The sequence below is a fragment of the Varanus komodoensis genome, unplaced genomic scaffold, assembly GCF_004798865.1.
Source record: "Varanus komodoensis strain SLA01 unplaced genomic scaffold, ASM479886v1 scaffold7_3, whole genome shotgun sequence".
NCBI classification, from domain to species: Eukaryota; Metazoa; Chordata; class Lepidosauria; order Squamata; family Varanidae; genus Varanus; species Varanus komodoensis.
Window position 1 is genome coordinate 22,846,245 of NW_025336480.1, and position 16,622 is coordinate 22,862,866.

Consider the following 16,622-nt stretch of genomic DNA (forward strand, 5'->3'; position numbering starts at 1 on the left):
TGGAAAGGAGAACTCGGTGCTTCTGTTTTGGTGGGGAAGAACTCTTGCCTATAGAAAGCCGCTCCTAAAGTCTAGCTGGAATCTGCATCCCTGCAATTTACAGCAGTGGTTCTAGTCCTGCCCCCTGCAATGGGAAGTAACTCCGCGACCCCTGAAAATCTCCCACAGTAAAATAAGTCTCTTTCTTCTTTTGGTTAATGTCACATTCTGTGTTTCCTACTAATTGCAGTAGCCCATGAGCAACTTTGGAAGAGCTCTGACTGCTGGGAATGTCCCCTTTGCCTCTTGCCACAAAACAGCTCTTCACCATGAGTACCGAAGAACGGCTGGATTCACACGTACCTCCACTTGCCATCACCCGTTATTTGTGCAGCCCGTGGAGTTACTCAAGCCACTTCACCGGGAGGGAGATCATTTCAGGTTGGCACAAACTAGGCCATGAAGTGGCTGAATGGGCGGAGGCCAGGTTGGGGCTGCCTGCAGATCAGTTTGGCTAAGATACCGTGATCTGTGTAAATGCCCCTTTGTCACTAAAGAACTCTGCAATGGCTGCCCTGCTTGTTTGTGCAATAACAATGAACAGGCGCCATCTTATTCCTGGAATCGTGTTAAAATGAGACATAGCCAGCAGGATCACGGCTTCTGTGCTCTGGCATATGGAGACAGTGCAGCAGATTTGCTGCAGCAGGGGCAGGCAGGAGGCAGAGCTCTAGATGTATTGCACTTCTGCTCCCAGGGGCTCTTGCCCTCATGACCAATGGGCAGGAATGCTGGGAGTTAAAGTCCAAACCATCTTGAGTCTGACTATCCACTCACCCCTGTTCTAGAGGATGCGGTCTGGACCACGTCAGCTTGGCTTGGTTGACCCAGTGCCCCTTATTCTAACATTTGAAGCCCCCTTCCTCTACACTCATGCCAGTCCTCTCCAGCGAGGAAAGTCTACCATGTCCACATAGGAAGAGCTTCATAGGAAGAGCTTCTTCCCCAGCAGCTGTTCATAGCCCACAGCTTGTTCTTATACAGGTTCACTCAGAAGTAAGCCCCATGGACTTCAATGGAATTTATTCCCAGGTAACAGTGGATGGGCTTGCAGCCTTTATTGTGGTTGAGAGCTGGGCCTGGCTGCAGAAACTGAGTCCTTGCATCTTACCAAGTCAGGCAAATCGCTTCTAAAGCCAGCTTGGTCTTGAAGTGCTAAAAAGTCATGGTTCCTAAGGGAGAGGCACCATATGGCTACTCTTGCTTGTAGCATTTATTTATTTAAAATGTCTTGTATACTCTCTGATTATGACAAAATCTCAAGATGGTTCACATAAAAAGCCAAAAATATAAATATATATTAAAACTATTATCGCCATAACATAGTTAAAAAACTCCTCAGTGCCCACATTTGCTACAACTAATTAAAATACATTATTGATTAAAAAGGGATGCAGGTGGCACAGTGGTTTAAACCGCTGTGCTGCTGGGCTGGTTGATCGAAAGGTCGCCGGTTTGGATCTGCACAACGGGGTGAGTTGCTCTGTCTCAGCGCCTGCCAACCTTGCAGTTCGAAAGCATGCCAATGCAAGTAGATGAAAAGGTACCACTTTGGTGGGCAGGTAACAGCGTTCCATGCACTTTGGTGTTTAGTCATGCCGGCCACATGACCGCGGAGACTGTCTGGGGACAAATGCTGGCTGCCTCGGCTAGGAAACGGAGATGAGCACCACCCCCTAGAGTCAGGCATGACTGGACTTATCGTCAAGGGGAAACCTTTACCTTTTATTGATAAAAAATATGGGGATGTAAAGTAGCCCTTGGCTGCCACAGGATAGGTGTGAAGAACCTCAGGCAGGGGAGCCAAAGTCTGCCCCTCTGAGGTCCCAATCCGGGTGTTCTGGGTTCCACAGTGAGCTCACCTGCCTTTCTCTCTCCACCCATTGTTTGGTGACTTCTTGGCTTTTCTGCCAAGTTTCCCCATTCTAAAAAGGCTGAAGAGCCTCTCTTAAGACTTCATTGTTGGCTTTAAACTAAAATATTTTTAGTCATTTTTTAAATTCTGCCACCAGCTCTTTTGCCTTTAGCACTGGCCACCACTGGAATCTCTTTCTCTCCAGGAGCTTTCTGAAAACAGAATTCAGTCTTTGGGCTGAGAGAGATTTGACGTCTCTTAAGATCCTGCCTTAAGATAAGAAATGGGCAAAGCAAGGTATGCAGCATCTGTGGCAAACCTCTACCCTCTTTTGAAAGGCACTGAGTTTTCCCTAGATTATATGTGGGGCATCAGAGGACGGCAGTCCACTCTGAATGGGGCAACAGTGTACACATACAGATACTGAAAAATACGAGAACTCTGCTATTATCCCAGATTTCCATAACAACATTTTTAAAAAGGTCTTGCAGTTAAATGAAAATGAAAGTGTACTGCTACAACACCAAGAACATTTTGAAGGTCACATTTTCTAGTTAGAATATGTTCCTTTCCTTGCCAGCTTAGTACTACAGAAGCTTTGAACTGGAACATCCTAGCAGGGGTGCTAATTACCAGGTTTTGGCAGCAACCACCAAATGCTTTCCAAAGAAAAGAAAAACCTGGTATGCTTCTCTGAAGAACCTAAGGGCAAAAATAGAATGGAGGAGGGAGGAGAGACTCGTGTCGTATAGTTGTGCGGCTTTCAGTGTGGCCTTTGTAAATTATGAGACAACTTAATTTGAGAAGCACTCTGTTTGCAATGTGCAAGTCTCTTAACAAGGGTTTCCTAGCGTGAGCTTAGGCTAAGCAGGGAGGTGGTGGGACTCCATAGGGCAGTGCGGTGCTAATTCTGTTGATCTCCCTTTTCTAGTTTATAGCATCCTAGGCCTCTTCCGCTGGCCTCATGCAGGGATGTCTACAGGTTGAGAGCTGGGCTTAGGCTGATGGACCTGGAAGAAGTCTTCTGCCTTCTGGTCTACCCTGCCATGTGTGCCAGGGAATGTGCTGTTCCAGCCAGAATGTCTCTTGCTCTCCCACTCCAGTTTCTGAATTTCCATGAAAAACAGGACACTAGGATTCTGATGGCTCACTGGATCATGGTTCAAGGAGGGCTTTCTGTACTATAACTATGAGATGGCATATTCAATTGCAGGTTTTTCCCCTTCCCCACAGAGAACTCATGGGCATCCTAGGAGACTAACTTGGTCTAGGATGGCCTTTTGTCCACTGAAGGAAAAGAAAAAAGATGTATCTCCAAAAGAAGAGGACAAAAAAGAGAGGAATTCCATACATGTATAATCAGCATGTGCTGATTTCTACATACAGTTGCAAATTTAGAACTGGTTTCTGTACAGTAAGAAGAAATGCACTGTGTCTCACCACACTTAGGGAAGATTGACCAGGTGATCCAGGTGCTGCTCAGTCTGCAGTCCAAGTGCAAACTGCAGGAGGCCAGTTTTAAAGCCCCTGGAAGGGCAACTTAAGGGCCCCAGCTGTGGATAAGACCTTGTGGCTCTGTGAGGCTAAATGCCACTTGGACTGGAGTCTCTTACTGGACTATCCTCTGACAGCCCTTCAAACAGAGGATTTTCCTTCGTAAAGCAGGATACACAGCCGCACTCTGTTATTATGCTGCAATTTATCTTTGTTCCAATTAATGTGGTACAAATCGTGCATTTGACAGGAGCTTGTGTCTTGCAGAGGAAATCTGAACAGATGCCTGAGATTTTCTAAGACAGCCTTCATCAAACTGGCGCTATCCAGATTGGACTGCAACTTGCATCACCTCCAGCCAGCATGGACTGTAGCCATGGTGCCCAGGGATTATGGGAGCTGGAGTCGAACACATCTGGGGAGAACCAGGTCAGACAAGTCTGCTCTGGAAAGGGACCTTCTTGGGAGGCCTCAGGGCTGTAGGATCTGCAGCTGGTCTTACATTCAGGAGGGGACTCCCAAGGTGTCCAACATGTGTCAGCCTCTGCCTAGCATTGCATGCCAGGTTAATTTGCGCTTCAACTGGGAATAAAATATGATAAAACATGATTAATTTTTATACTTCTGTCCATATCTGCTGCAGCTGCTATTGTGTTTGTGTGTGTGTGGCTTCAAATTTGGTGTTTGTTTGTAGAAGTGAACATGTTTTATTTGTTGTATTTTATTTTAGGCATCCCACCCTTCAGACGTATTCCAAAAATTGCTTACAAAATAAGAGTATAAGACAAATAATTTGAATACTATCCTTGCCACAGGGGTTGTCCCAGTGCAGCCACAACAGAAAGCCAGTGAAATTCACTGGTCCCAGCACAACACAGAGTGAAGTCAATTTAAGGCATGTGGAACTCTGTGTTAAATTGAGGTTCCTTTATGCAAGGAAGAAGTAAAGTAGGAAAAAGGAAAGGTCAGCTCTGAATACCAGGAGGACTAAAAAAGTTGGAAACATGGGCAGTATTGGTTGATCATCTGAAGTTACTACTGTGCAAAAGGGACCCTGGAAGTGGAAGTGCACCAAGTGGAAGTGGCGAGCAGATGTACCCCCAGCCCAAAAATGTAGATCTATGTAATTGTAAACCAGAAGCAAGCAAGCTGGTGCCTGAGAGACATTTGGACTACGGCTTCCATAATCCTCAGCCAGCTTGACTAATGACCAGGGATTATGACACTGAGGTATGAAAGATCTTGAGGGCATTAAACTGACTAGCCCTGCTGAACCCAGCTTCACCCTTTGCACAGGACAGCTGCATCATTTAGGCAAAGCGAAGGCTCTCTTAAGATAATATCCAGCTCAGGAGGCAGGGCTGGGTTTCAGCGTCTTTTCCACTGGTGGCCAATGAAGTCTTGCTCAGACCGCTCCTGGTAGGAAGGGCAGGGGGTGCTCTTGGCTGACTAGCCCTCCCTCTGCAGCCCCCAATGGTCTCCCACCTCCACTCTTCCACAGGGCTTCCCAATCCTCCATAGCACATTCCGGGGGACACAGGAGAGGGGGAACGGCAAAACATGCCTCATCCTCTATTCATCCAGGGGAAAAGATCCACTAAATGGGAAGCCTCCTGTGGAGAGGGGGAGGCCATCCGAGCACCGAAGTGTCGGGAACCTGCTATAGATGTGCTGGTGATGTGCAGGCTCGGCAGAGGTAAGCACAGAACAGCGGATTTGGTTAAGCGACTGTGGCTTGCAGCTGGGTCTGTCAGAATCCACAATGAGAGGCCTTTTAATCAAAAGGGTTATTTGTTTGCAAACCACCCATATGCAAATAAATAAACCTTTTATCCACATCCTCCTCCTTCGTATGAAGGAGAGGTGGTATGTTCATGCAAGAAATCTTGGTTCACCCTTACCTGGTTAGCTTAGAGAGGAGAGAGAAGCCCCTGCTTCTTCCCCTGTGGTGGGCAAGAGAAACAGGGCAAATGGTCATGTGACCTTTTGAGGTGAGGTGCAGGGATCAAAGGGACAGGAAGGACATCATTCAAGCGGAGAAGTCAGTCTCATCTTGTCTATGGTGTTAACCCCTTCCCTCCCACTCTGGTTTGTGGACAGAACCCCGCAATGTTCATGCAGGCAATGTTACATATACTGTACCTAACAAGATCTTTGCTAGATCCAATTTGAAGTTGAAAAACCCATCCAGTTCCTGATTCTCACATTCCCTTTCTGCTACTGCCTATACTGAACCCACAAACCCTCTTTAAGTTCCCCCAAGTTTTGAGAGTCAGTTTGAGTGGTTGGCAGGAGACATTGGAAGGAACTGAAGGAGGTTGGAGAGTCCATGGGGAAGCAGAAGCTGCAAAAGAAATCCACTGCACAAAGAGACCATGCCTTTTTGCATCATGGCTGATATAAACAAGCAAATTTTAGAGGCAGAAATAAGTTTCTGCATATGTTTCCTTTTCCTATGTGCAACACATTGGCTGGCACAAAGTGAGGGCAAGCTCTTCAATCGGCTTGCAATTTTAAGACAACGTTTAGGTGCGAAAAGCCAATCTGAAAGCAAGTGGCTGTGTGCCACCCTTTTCTTGGTGATTAACCCTGAGCTGAAACTCATTTAAAAAGCAAGCTGTTTTGGAGGAAAACAAGCGCGTTCCATGGCCAACACCTGAGAAAGCAAACAAGAACAGGAAAACCTGTTTCCGTCAATATAGCACATGTAATATCAAACAAAGCATATTGTGTGAGGATGACCGATTCATCGAAAGCTCTTGAGGTCCATTTAGAAAACACAGTTGTGAAAGAAAATCTGGAATTAACAGCAAGTTTGTTGGTAGTGACAAAAATATGCAAAAGAGCTAAGTGGAGGAACCCCTTTCATCACACACTGAGTTCCCTTTAAAACCCATTCAGTTGTAGTGCTGCTCCCACCCATCCTGCCACACGTGCCTTGCATGTCCACGCAGAAAGACACCTCTTTGCACACCTGAGTCACTCCCTGCACTGCTGCTCTCTTCCCCTTCGGTTTTTGGCATAGCCATCAGATGGAAGAGCTTGCTGTTCCCTTCCCGAGGATATTCTCATCTAATTAGCTGATTTTGCTTGAAGTGCTCTGCTGTTACAAATCCTTGCATAGTTAGCAGGATTTTTCATATTAATTAGCGGGTACATTTAAGCCCCTGGCAATGAATTATTCAGATCTGCTTGTGTATTATGTTTGATTGGCTGTGTGAAAACCTGTAGGGTGAAAGCCACTCACACAGCAAGTCAGAGATCCTGCACTGACACACCAGGATGCTTCAAGAAGAGAACCGCTACCTTATTCACGCCGTCTGCCATAGCCTGCAAGGTTAGCTCTCTTGGTCCGTCCACAGTCTTGCCATTGTCAGTCGGGCCCCAGCTGGCACTGTAGATATCAATTACTTGCGGCATGTGGCTGATGGAGGAAGCCTCAATTATATCAGTCATAAATGGCTGATCTAGCATTCGGATACCTGGGAATAATCAACAACAAATTATGAATAAATAAAGAAATAAACAATTATCCCAGGCAGACATCTTACAGTTCAGGTCGCCTTCCAAGTAAGAGAAAACCGTGCACATCAAATTTTGATCTGGATTTTTCTGCCACAGATCACTGGTACATCTGACATGCATGCTGGCACAGTGAGACAGAGGCAGAAATACCTCATACAGAGGGAACGTCTAAATATATGAAATGCAATTTTGAATCTACCATAGGCAATTAAAGAATGCTCTATTTTAAAACAACTTAATTCATGCTTAGTTAAGATTGGGGTTCCCATATTTAAATTTAAAATATGCCCAGTAGTAGATTGAAAGATGCAAAGTTGAAAATTTAGAAAGAAAGGGCCTCTGGTTATGTTGTTAGAGCAGGGGTGGACACAAGGTAGATACCTAGATGTTTAGAACATCAGCTCCCAGAAGCCCCTAAAAGCATGGCCAATGATCAGGAAAGCTGGGAGTTGAAGTTCCACACACCTGGACACCTACCTTCTTCCCATCTCTTACGTACAGGTAAGTCCATTCAGCCTAACCATGTGGGGAACAGCAGAGGTTCCTGGCCAGCCTTGCCTCTTTGAACTGATGTGTGCAAACGAAGACTGGTGGGGATGACACAATTCTGAGCATGGCACCTCAGGCTACAGCCGGCTGGGTTTTCCTGCTTATTCCAGGCATGTTCCTTGCACAGGAGCCGGGAGACTTTGTTCATCCTGTATTTCCAGTCCGCTCATTTTCTAAAAGTTGTCAATCCATTCACTGCTCTTTTGCCAGTGAAAGGGCATTTGCAATGAGCCTTCATGTTTCTTCCATCAGGTTTCTGCAACCTTCTTCATCATTGTGCATTTCAGGTTTCAAAGGAGGGTAATTATTTGCCACCTTCTTGAACCTGCGTTGCAAAGACACATCATTTTTCTGATTTTTGCTGGCCACTGGATGGTGCTGCAGGCCTCAACAGTAACTCATTATGCTCAGCCACGGATTTGTATGTGGACAGTTCATTCCCAAGACACTGGCAATGTCTAGTATCAGTAAGAACTGATAGTGAAATTAATTAGAGTGCAACCAGTCATGTTATTTGGGAAATGCAGTGAGTTCCCGATCCTTTTTCTGCCTAAATATGCCTAGGATTGCACCCTTAATTATTTGAGATGCATTTAAAAGCAATGGTGGCCAGCAAGATAACCAAGGAAATGCAAGAGAGGGCAGGGAAGGGGAAGAAACTAAGGAGCATGCATGTAGATATGAAAAGGATCCAGTCTTTTGGTTAATGCAGCACATCAGAAAAATGGCAGAAAGGCCACTTTATCTAATAGGCAAATTTGATCTAAATTTTGCCACAGGAGGACACTGCTGGTTTGTTCCTTAATTTATGCCATACCTGCCACCTTGGAATTATATGCCACTCCAACTCCACAGATGTTGTTGTTTGCTGCAGCTGATACTTCCCCAGCACATCTGGTTCCATGACTGCAGAGAAAGACAGAGATGCCAGCCAAAGCTTTGTGGGATCCACAGCCTCCAAAAAGCCTGAAAGCATCCACTGTGTGCAGGCCTCCTATCCAGTCTCTTGACAAGCCATGAGCAGTGCCCCAGCCTCAGAGGGCATCAGGGTGGTTTGAGCTGTCTTGGCCAGCAGCCTCCCCACTTGCCACTAGTGCCTCGAAGCAGCCTCCTTTGGGAATGGAGACGCCTGGCAAAAGCTGCTTCCTGCGTGGCATGGAGAGCTTGCTGGAACAGAAACAAGCACCTTACGAGGATGAGGAATGGCCAGTCAAAGAAAAATGAATTAAAAAACCCACCTGGCATGCCCAAGGCCTTGGGCATGCTGAAGGCTGCTCTTTGGATCCCAGCCAAAGTCAACAAAATAAAAGTGTGTACTTATTAAATGTATCTGGCAAATGGTATGAGAAAGCACTGGGGAGAATCTGCACAATGAAGAATCCTCAGTCATTTTGCAAGGGGAGAGGACCTATTTGTAGCCACTTCTGAATCACCAAAAAAGAGGCAAAGGGTCACTAAAAAAGAGGGCAAAAGAACAATTTGCATAAAATGCGCAAACACTATTGCATATGTGCAGATAGTTATATATGCATATAAATTCATGAAGGCAACTGCAGTGTATCTCACCATGCTGTGGCAGATGGACCAATGATGCTTTGCTCAGTCTACTGTCCAGGTGCTGCCAATGGGTAACAGTGCCCATGATTCATTATCTTTAAACTAACATTTTAAAACATAACTACAAATGGAGGACACCTTCAAACAGGGGATGCTCCTCTGACACTCCTTGAGCTACATGAGGTCATCTGACCACTCTAACCTTTAAAGATCTTATTTAAAACTCCTCTTCTTTCTGGGGCTCCAAAGTACCATATTGCACCACAACATCACAGGGAGGGCTCCAGCACACAGGGTGGCCATGTGTTCTAATTTAGGGAGGATAGTCCTCTCTTTGAATGCCTCCTCTATATAAAGGTTGAAAGATGAAGAACCATCAGTGGAAGAGATGGGCCTTGTAGTTGTTCATCAAAACTTGGCACATGGACAACAGACTGGCAAATGGAGGTCACCTGGCCACAGTCTTCCACACTATGACAAGATGTATTGTGCTTCTATTTAAATGATACTAATTCATTATAAATGAGCTTCTATTTATAAAGATTAGCATATGCAGATTTTGTGCCAATTGGCATCCTCTTTAATTATCCAGGATTGGTGATAGATAAGGGCCACCTGCCACATACCAGGTGGCAGCCACGCGTGCCTCTGCATTTTGACCATGAGTACCACCCAGCTGGTCTCATCCCAGTTGGGATTTGCTGCAAACCTACAGAATATTTATATTGTGATTTTTTTTCTTGTAGCATCTCAGTTTTATTGAAGGGTGGCCTTAAAAAAATAAAAGAAAAACAGGGAAACACAGAGCTGGTTTTCCACTTTTTCCTTGTGCTTGCCCCCAGAGGGGGAAAGGTGCATTTCACTGGGGTTATTTGCAAATGGACCTCAGTGCTTTGGAAACATTGCATCTATATTCAGCCTAAATTATGCAGATAGGATAGATCTCTTTGTGTCTCCCTTCTTTTTGTGCTTTGCTTTATATTAAATGCATTTGCTTTCTCCTTCGTTGAAGCAATGCTGTGGGAAGGCCAAGGCCAACTTTTTATGATTTTGCCCTGCCAAAGACATTTCCCTCGGTCACAGTGGGCTTTGTTGATAAAGGGGCAGTAGAAGATGCTCTTGTGTTGCTAGGCATCTGATACCCAGCCCATGTGGCCTGCCTGTAAGGCACAAGGAGGTTATACTAACACCCATTGCCCTGCACGGCTTCTTGGGCTGTGATAGGACAAAAGGAGCAATGGCTTTACCATAATATGACTGCTAAAAGCCTGACAGCTTTGACTTAGGTTGGGATTCCTGATCAGATCAGGAAGCCATGTTGCAAGTCTTGCTTCCCACACACACCTTAGAAATGCTAATGACCCTTTCCTGAAGGTCTTCCTTTTGTGTCATCTTAACTCCCTATTGTTTTATCCTGCTGTGCCATTAGCAAACTGATCTGATCCTCAACCCTCCTCCAAACTGTATGTAACTGGTGGGTTATAAAAGCGGCTTGTACTAACACCATATTGGCAGTCCCTTCAGGGCTGCCTACATGCTCATGTATTTCCTGCATGTCTGAAGAAACTGCAAATGTTCTTTTGATTGTACACCCCCCAGTGAACCCTCTTTTTCACTCTGGAGAGCAGGAAGCCTGCTGATCACTCAGTGTCTTCCCTCTGTCTTTGTCACAGAAACAGATCTTAGCGTTAGAGCCCACCAATCCATTTATTCTCCATTCATACATCAGATGGTGTAGACATTCATGCTTTCATTCTCCCTGCATCGCAATGCTTCATGTCTAATGTAAACAGCAGCCCAGAGTGTGTTGCTCTTGCATTTCCAAATGGTGAAAGACAGCAGCTGCGCTGCACTATCTGAGAGGGCTTAGGAATAAGGAGCTCTGCCCATGGGTAGCAATGTGCCCATGGAACCCTCCATTGCAATCTGCCGCCTGATTCTCTAAAATTATTTTTAATAAGCAAAAGCATGAACTGACAGGATGGTTAGCTGCAAAGCAAGGTACTCGCCTTCTGAAATATTATTTTGTCCAAGAATGACAGGCCTTGGAGGCATTCTCAGAAAACAAAGATGGTGGAGAGCTTTAGCTCAGTGCTTTGTTTTGAAGTGTATCTTCTGTGAAAAATGTGTTACAGCACAAAACTGTGTGTGCAGATGATTGGCTTTCTGTTTTGGAACTCAGGTTATACTTGGTTTCTTGGACAAACTGGTTTTCTTTCAGCTTCAGCAGTTCTGTGACTGGCCACACCAACTGGAAGTACTCTCATGCCAGCCGTTATATGAACACACCCACGACAAACTCCACATAATGTCCCAAAGGCCTCAAATGCTGGGGAGACCAAATCTAGGCCATTTGAAAATGACTGGCAGCTTGGCTTCCTGACTGGCCAGCTGGCCATGCAAATTCTCTTGGAGGAACTCAGTTCTGTAATTCTGTTGTGAGGCAAAAGGGCAGTGCAGCCATGGAGAAAAATCCTGGAGTGGCACCGAAGGGGCATGTGCTTTTTGGCAGGGGGAAGCAGCCCTGCCCTACCTATTGATTTCTGAAATACAGATAAGCCAGGTAAGGAGGCCATGAAGAGCAGGCTAGTTTGGCAGAGAGCTTGCCTACCTCCTCCTCCTCCTCCTCCTCCTAGTATCGCCTGTGGAAATGGTCATGAATTTGATCTGTGCCTGAGCACAAGACCATTAGGAGCCCAATGGGAGAAGCTCTGAGTTCATACAAAAAGGACAAGCTGTAAGTATTAGCCAGGAGCCAAAGAAGCAAGCAGCGATTTCTGCATGCCCAAAGGGGCTTCTGGCAGGTTTCTCAACCCCCCTCCCAAGTTATCAACAAAGGGTTTGTCTTATCCCATACGTGAACTGCTGGGAGTATCTGTAAAGCAGGGGTGTTGAATATCTGCAGTCCTATGGCCAAATTCAGTTCTAAAGAAGCTCTCAGCATCTGCATGCTAGTGGTGGGTGGGGCTGAAGGCAAGATGGGTGCTCCTGATTCATAAAATACCAGCATGTTGTAGCTTAAAGCCCTTAATGCCAGAGGATCTTGAAGCCTTGAAGGATGCACTCCAGCTTTTAGAATGGGAGGTGGCTGCACAATAGCCAGGAAACTATTGGTGGAACACCTGGTGGGACCCGAAGAGGGCTGGGTTTGGACCCAGGATCTGTGCGCCTTAAGTCTGGCTCTAAGTACCTGCTGATCCTGGCCAACAAAACCAATAGAAGCCAACAAGCAACACACACACACACACACACACACACACACACACACAGAGAGAGAGAGAGAGAGAGAGAGAGAGAGAGAGAGAAGGAACCTCACATGCCTGTAGAAAATGTACATTGTTGCCCAGCTTTTTTCAGAAAAAGTTTTTTCCCCCTTTTTTGAGGCACCCCAGTGAAAATTAAAACATAACATTGTCATTGTTTGGTGTTGCTCCAAAACATCTAAAATGTATAAAATGCTAGGTGGTTAGCAATTGATCTTGCAATTCATGAGAACAGGTGTAGAATTCATGCAGGAGCATTGCATCTTCCAAAACACATTTTCTATAGGCAATTGAGAAAACCCTTTTCACTGTCTCATGGGTCTCTGTTTCAAAAATGTGCCTTCTCCTCTTGTTTTTTCAACAAAAAGAAAAATAATGCAGTATGCAACTCTTATCAAAGATAGTGGGCTGAGGCTGTTCTGGGTGGTCCTATCAATCTATTCTGCGATGTGGTCTTCCAAACTAACAACCCAAGATGGATTTAGGAGGTCTTGTCGAACTTGCAGTTACCAAGTCCAGATGATTTTCTGCATGAATAGAAAATTTGTTTTCAAATCTAAATGAATCATTTGCAACTGCTGCTCCAGAACTCTCCCCAAGAATCATTTACTTAAATGAGGCTTAATATTAGAAATTCGGAAGCCTGGAGATCCTTGAAGCATGAGGCCTTCCTTATGTTCATGGTTAATTCATTGCAGCACATTTGTTAAATACCAGGTGTCCTCTCATCGTCATACACTGATGAAAAAAATTGTGAGAATCCTAAGCTTGGGGCAGGTGCAGGGTGGCTGGACTAAAAGTGATAGTGCTTTGGCACTTGGATCATTTCCAAGAGCAACTGGAACAACATTTTGCACATCAAAAGCCTTATGAAAAATATGTTTTTCATATTATCTTCCTCTTCATAGCCTAAAATATTTAAAACCAGATTCTTCACTGGTATTCTCTGGAAGTAGGGAATCCATTCTAAAGATCTCTAAGAGCCACACTAGAGAAGACATTGCAATGATGATCAGATCTACCCTCTATCAGATCTGCCATCATTCAGTTTCTTTTACAAACAACTCCCCAAATTGGATTTGGATCATGATGAGTAGGAAGGACAACTCTCTCCCCAGTGCTGTTTTCCCAATGAACCCTTCAGTCCCAGGCATGTCTTCTCACAAATACGCCCCACTGACTTCAATTAGTCCCAAGTATGTGCACCGATTCTAGCCCAAATCTCCCTTGCCAACTGGCAGGTTGACCTCCCCGCTTCCCAGGCAACAAAATGGGAGTCCTCTGAAATGTGTGCATCCCGGGATGATGCTTTTGGGCCTGTGGCAGCTGGAATCCAATCAATTTTCAGATAGCGAATGCTTGCTCCACCATGGCAGCTGCCTCACAGGGAGAGTTGTGTTCATCTCATTTGTAGCTGCTCTCAAGGCTCAAAAGAATGGGAGTCCATTTGGATTAGGGCAGGAATTGGCCACTGCAAGGAGTCAGTTGTCTTTCCGTACAAATGATCAAGTGGCCCCCACTTCCCAGCAAGCTCCCGATTCAGAACAGTTGACATTCTACACTCCCTCCCACCACATCTGCTCTGAAAGCTTAAAAATCCATTTGCAGAATCGCTAATTGTGCAAATACTGGCCAGATCCATTTGGCCCACAGCCATTGCATCAGACCAGCTCCCAGACCTTGCCTGCCTTTGCAGTGGCAAACAGCCAGGACAAGTGCATGGAACAGCTCCCTGCTTTGCATCTTTAAAGAGATAGCAGCATTCCTTGGAACAGAGAGCAAGTCATTCTCACAGGTAAAAACGTTCCCAGGAGAAGGTTATGCAAACAACAACAACAGAATATCAGCCCAGAGTCTTAACTCCTTGCCATAAAGTCTTTGTCAGGAAGATGCTAGTGATGCTGTTCTACTGCGGGGGTGGGAATAGATTTGGACACAATCCAGACTAAGCTTAATATTTTAGGGCACAGTTCCATACCTGTTTGGACAAAGGAGTCCTACAAATCCCAGAATTCCCCAGCTAAACCTCTTACAGCTCCTAACATTCCTTGGAATTGTAGGAGGTGTCTTCTCCCCCCCCCCCCCCCCCTCGCTGCCATCTAAATGTGCATGAGTTGGATTGATTCCATAAGGGAAGCCACGGCCTTGAATTGACAAAGGCTGAGCAGGGCTCTTGCGGACAGAGAATTCTGGAGAGCTTTCATGCAAGGGGTTCTGCATAAGTTGGAGATGACTTGTCTATACATAACAACGAATATGCATAGTTTTGAGCTCTTAATGATTTCAATTAGAGAACTTATGTGCCTTAAATGTGCTTAATTTTGAGTGGATTGTGCCCTTTATAGTTAGTGAAGAGATAGACACTTAGTTCAGACAGAGTGGCCAGGAGTTCTCTTTTACATCAGATGAGAATGTTGGACCTGGAAGAGCTTTGTGATGTAGCAACTGAGGAGAACAAGAGAGATGTTACCATTTGAAAGTGTTGCTGTTTGGAGCTTCCCTGGTAAAGGACCATTAGAGTCTGAAATGCTCTGGATTATAATAAGCATGTTCTCCTCGCTACCTTATTGCTTTTCTATTCCTTGGAGGCACAGGTAGCCTCTGCCGTGGTCCATCACACTAGTAATGCTACCTCTGGCAGGGAAACCTCACATGAATTGTCCCCCTGTGCAGACAACCCATTTGTTTGACCTCCCTACAGAGGCAGCCTGTATTACATGTAGCATTATTTATAGTAATTCATGGAATGGAACAGCAGTAGAGCTGGAAGGACCTAGAAGGCCACTGAGTGCAACCCCCACTCCACCCATCTGGCTGCAGGCCTGTACCTTTCCAGCTTCTCAAAGGTGGCCTGACATGCTAGCTTGGTGGATAGTCATGCAGACAGGCTAAATGTTGGGGCAATGGCTTTCTGCCCCCAGTTCCAGTGATGCAGCCAACCTAACACTATTAATTGGCCACCCAGACAGTGTGATGCTAATGGGTGGCCCTCAAACAAATCTAATAAATGAATGAATGCATGCATGCATGCATGCATTTCTGATAAGCAGCATGGTTAGATATGTTCCTCACCTGTTAAACCAATCATCGGTATAGCGAGGATATGGATACGGGTCATTACTACTGAAATCATAGCTGGCTTGTGCATTCTGGAAAACACAAACCATCAAGTCAAAGAAGCATGAATATAGGTATATGGATTAAAACAAGGAGTCAAAAAAGTACATTAAACACAGTGTGATGCAGCATTTTTGCAGCCATTGGGAAATTCCTGCAAAGAAGAGATAATTGCTTACCGCCCTTCACTTTTTAAAACTCTCAAAGTAATTCAGAAATTCATAGTCATGAAAGAATATAACACAATCCTAATGTAACAATAAAATGTCTCATTAACACAACTAAGGGTAGCTAGCAGAGAGGCAAAAAGAAGTGTCTTAAGTTATCCGTGGAAACACTCTGCACCAACACTTTGCCTGATCTCCGTGAGATGGTGATCCGGTATGGAGGAGCCGCACTGGAGAGGCCCTTTTGTGCCCGAGGACCAAGGAGCATCAGCAGGCTGTGATACAGGAAGGATGGCCCCCACCTGAACTTAAAGAGCAAGAGGCTCCTGGAAGGAAAAGCAAGCTGTCAGGCAGAAAGTGTCCTGTCCTCCGTGAGTAGTGCTCTGTTCTGGACCTGCTGTTTCCCACTTTTGTGTGGGGCCTGGAGAATGCTTGTTCTCCTCTGCAGTGCTCTTAAGAAGCAGGCTTTTGTTAGTCGCTCCCCTTCCCTGATTTTGTACGGATATACTCAACACTTATGCAATGTAAACCTGAGAAACAAGCTTGACAAAGGAAGTCCAAAGCCTTTCCCCACATCCTTAAGAAGCCCCATGGCATGGTCTCTCGAAAAAAGCCAAGTTGCTTTTCCAGTGTTGCTATGAAGACAAAGTCAATGTGGAAAACAAATGACCAAATGTGGGTAATGAAATTTACGCATTTGATTTCTTCAGAGGCAGGAGTGTTTTTGAATAAGGAATGAAAGAAGGTATGTATTATTCATAGGACTCTTTTGGGTTTTGGTTTTTTAAGCAGACAAGAGGAAATTAAATCCAGGTCTAATTCATTGAAATCTCATTCTCTTAACAAGTAGCAGATTTTCCCCGAACACCAGACTCTTGTCTGACACAAAGCCATCCAGTGTACCCATTCTAAATGCTGTGTAACTATTATTTCTACCCAATGGACCTCTTCACTGGAACTCCCTCCCCAGGTAGGTGCATCTAGAAAGCTTTTTAAGCTGGTTAAACCTTCCCTTTCAGAGAGGTATTTGAGCTACTGCAATAACTTATAGTGTTG

The 16,622-nt window shown here is 45.2% G+C and overlaps 1 protein-coding gene across 1 annotated transcript in view; it reads right to left on the reverse strand.

Moving 5' to 3' along the window:
- The window catches only part of PCSK2 (proprotein convertase subtilisin/kexin type 2), a 140,600-nt gene that overhangs the window by 21,978 nt on the left and 102,000 nt on the right, over positions 1 to 16,622 (reverse strand). The window contains exons 6-8 of the mRNA XM_044454522.1: positions 15,355 to 15,431; positions 8,280 to 8,368; positions 6,695 to 6,870 (exon numbers count right to left, since the gene is read on the reverse strand). Of these exons, the coding sequence (XP_044310457.1) occupies positions 6,695 to 6,870; positions 8,280 to 8,368; positions 15,355 to 15,431 (342 nt within the window). The remainder of the gene's footprint in view (positions 1 to 6,694; positions 6,871 to 8,279; positions 8,369 to 15,354; positions 15,432 to 16,622) is intronic.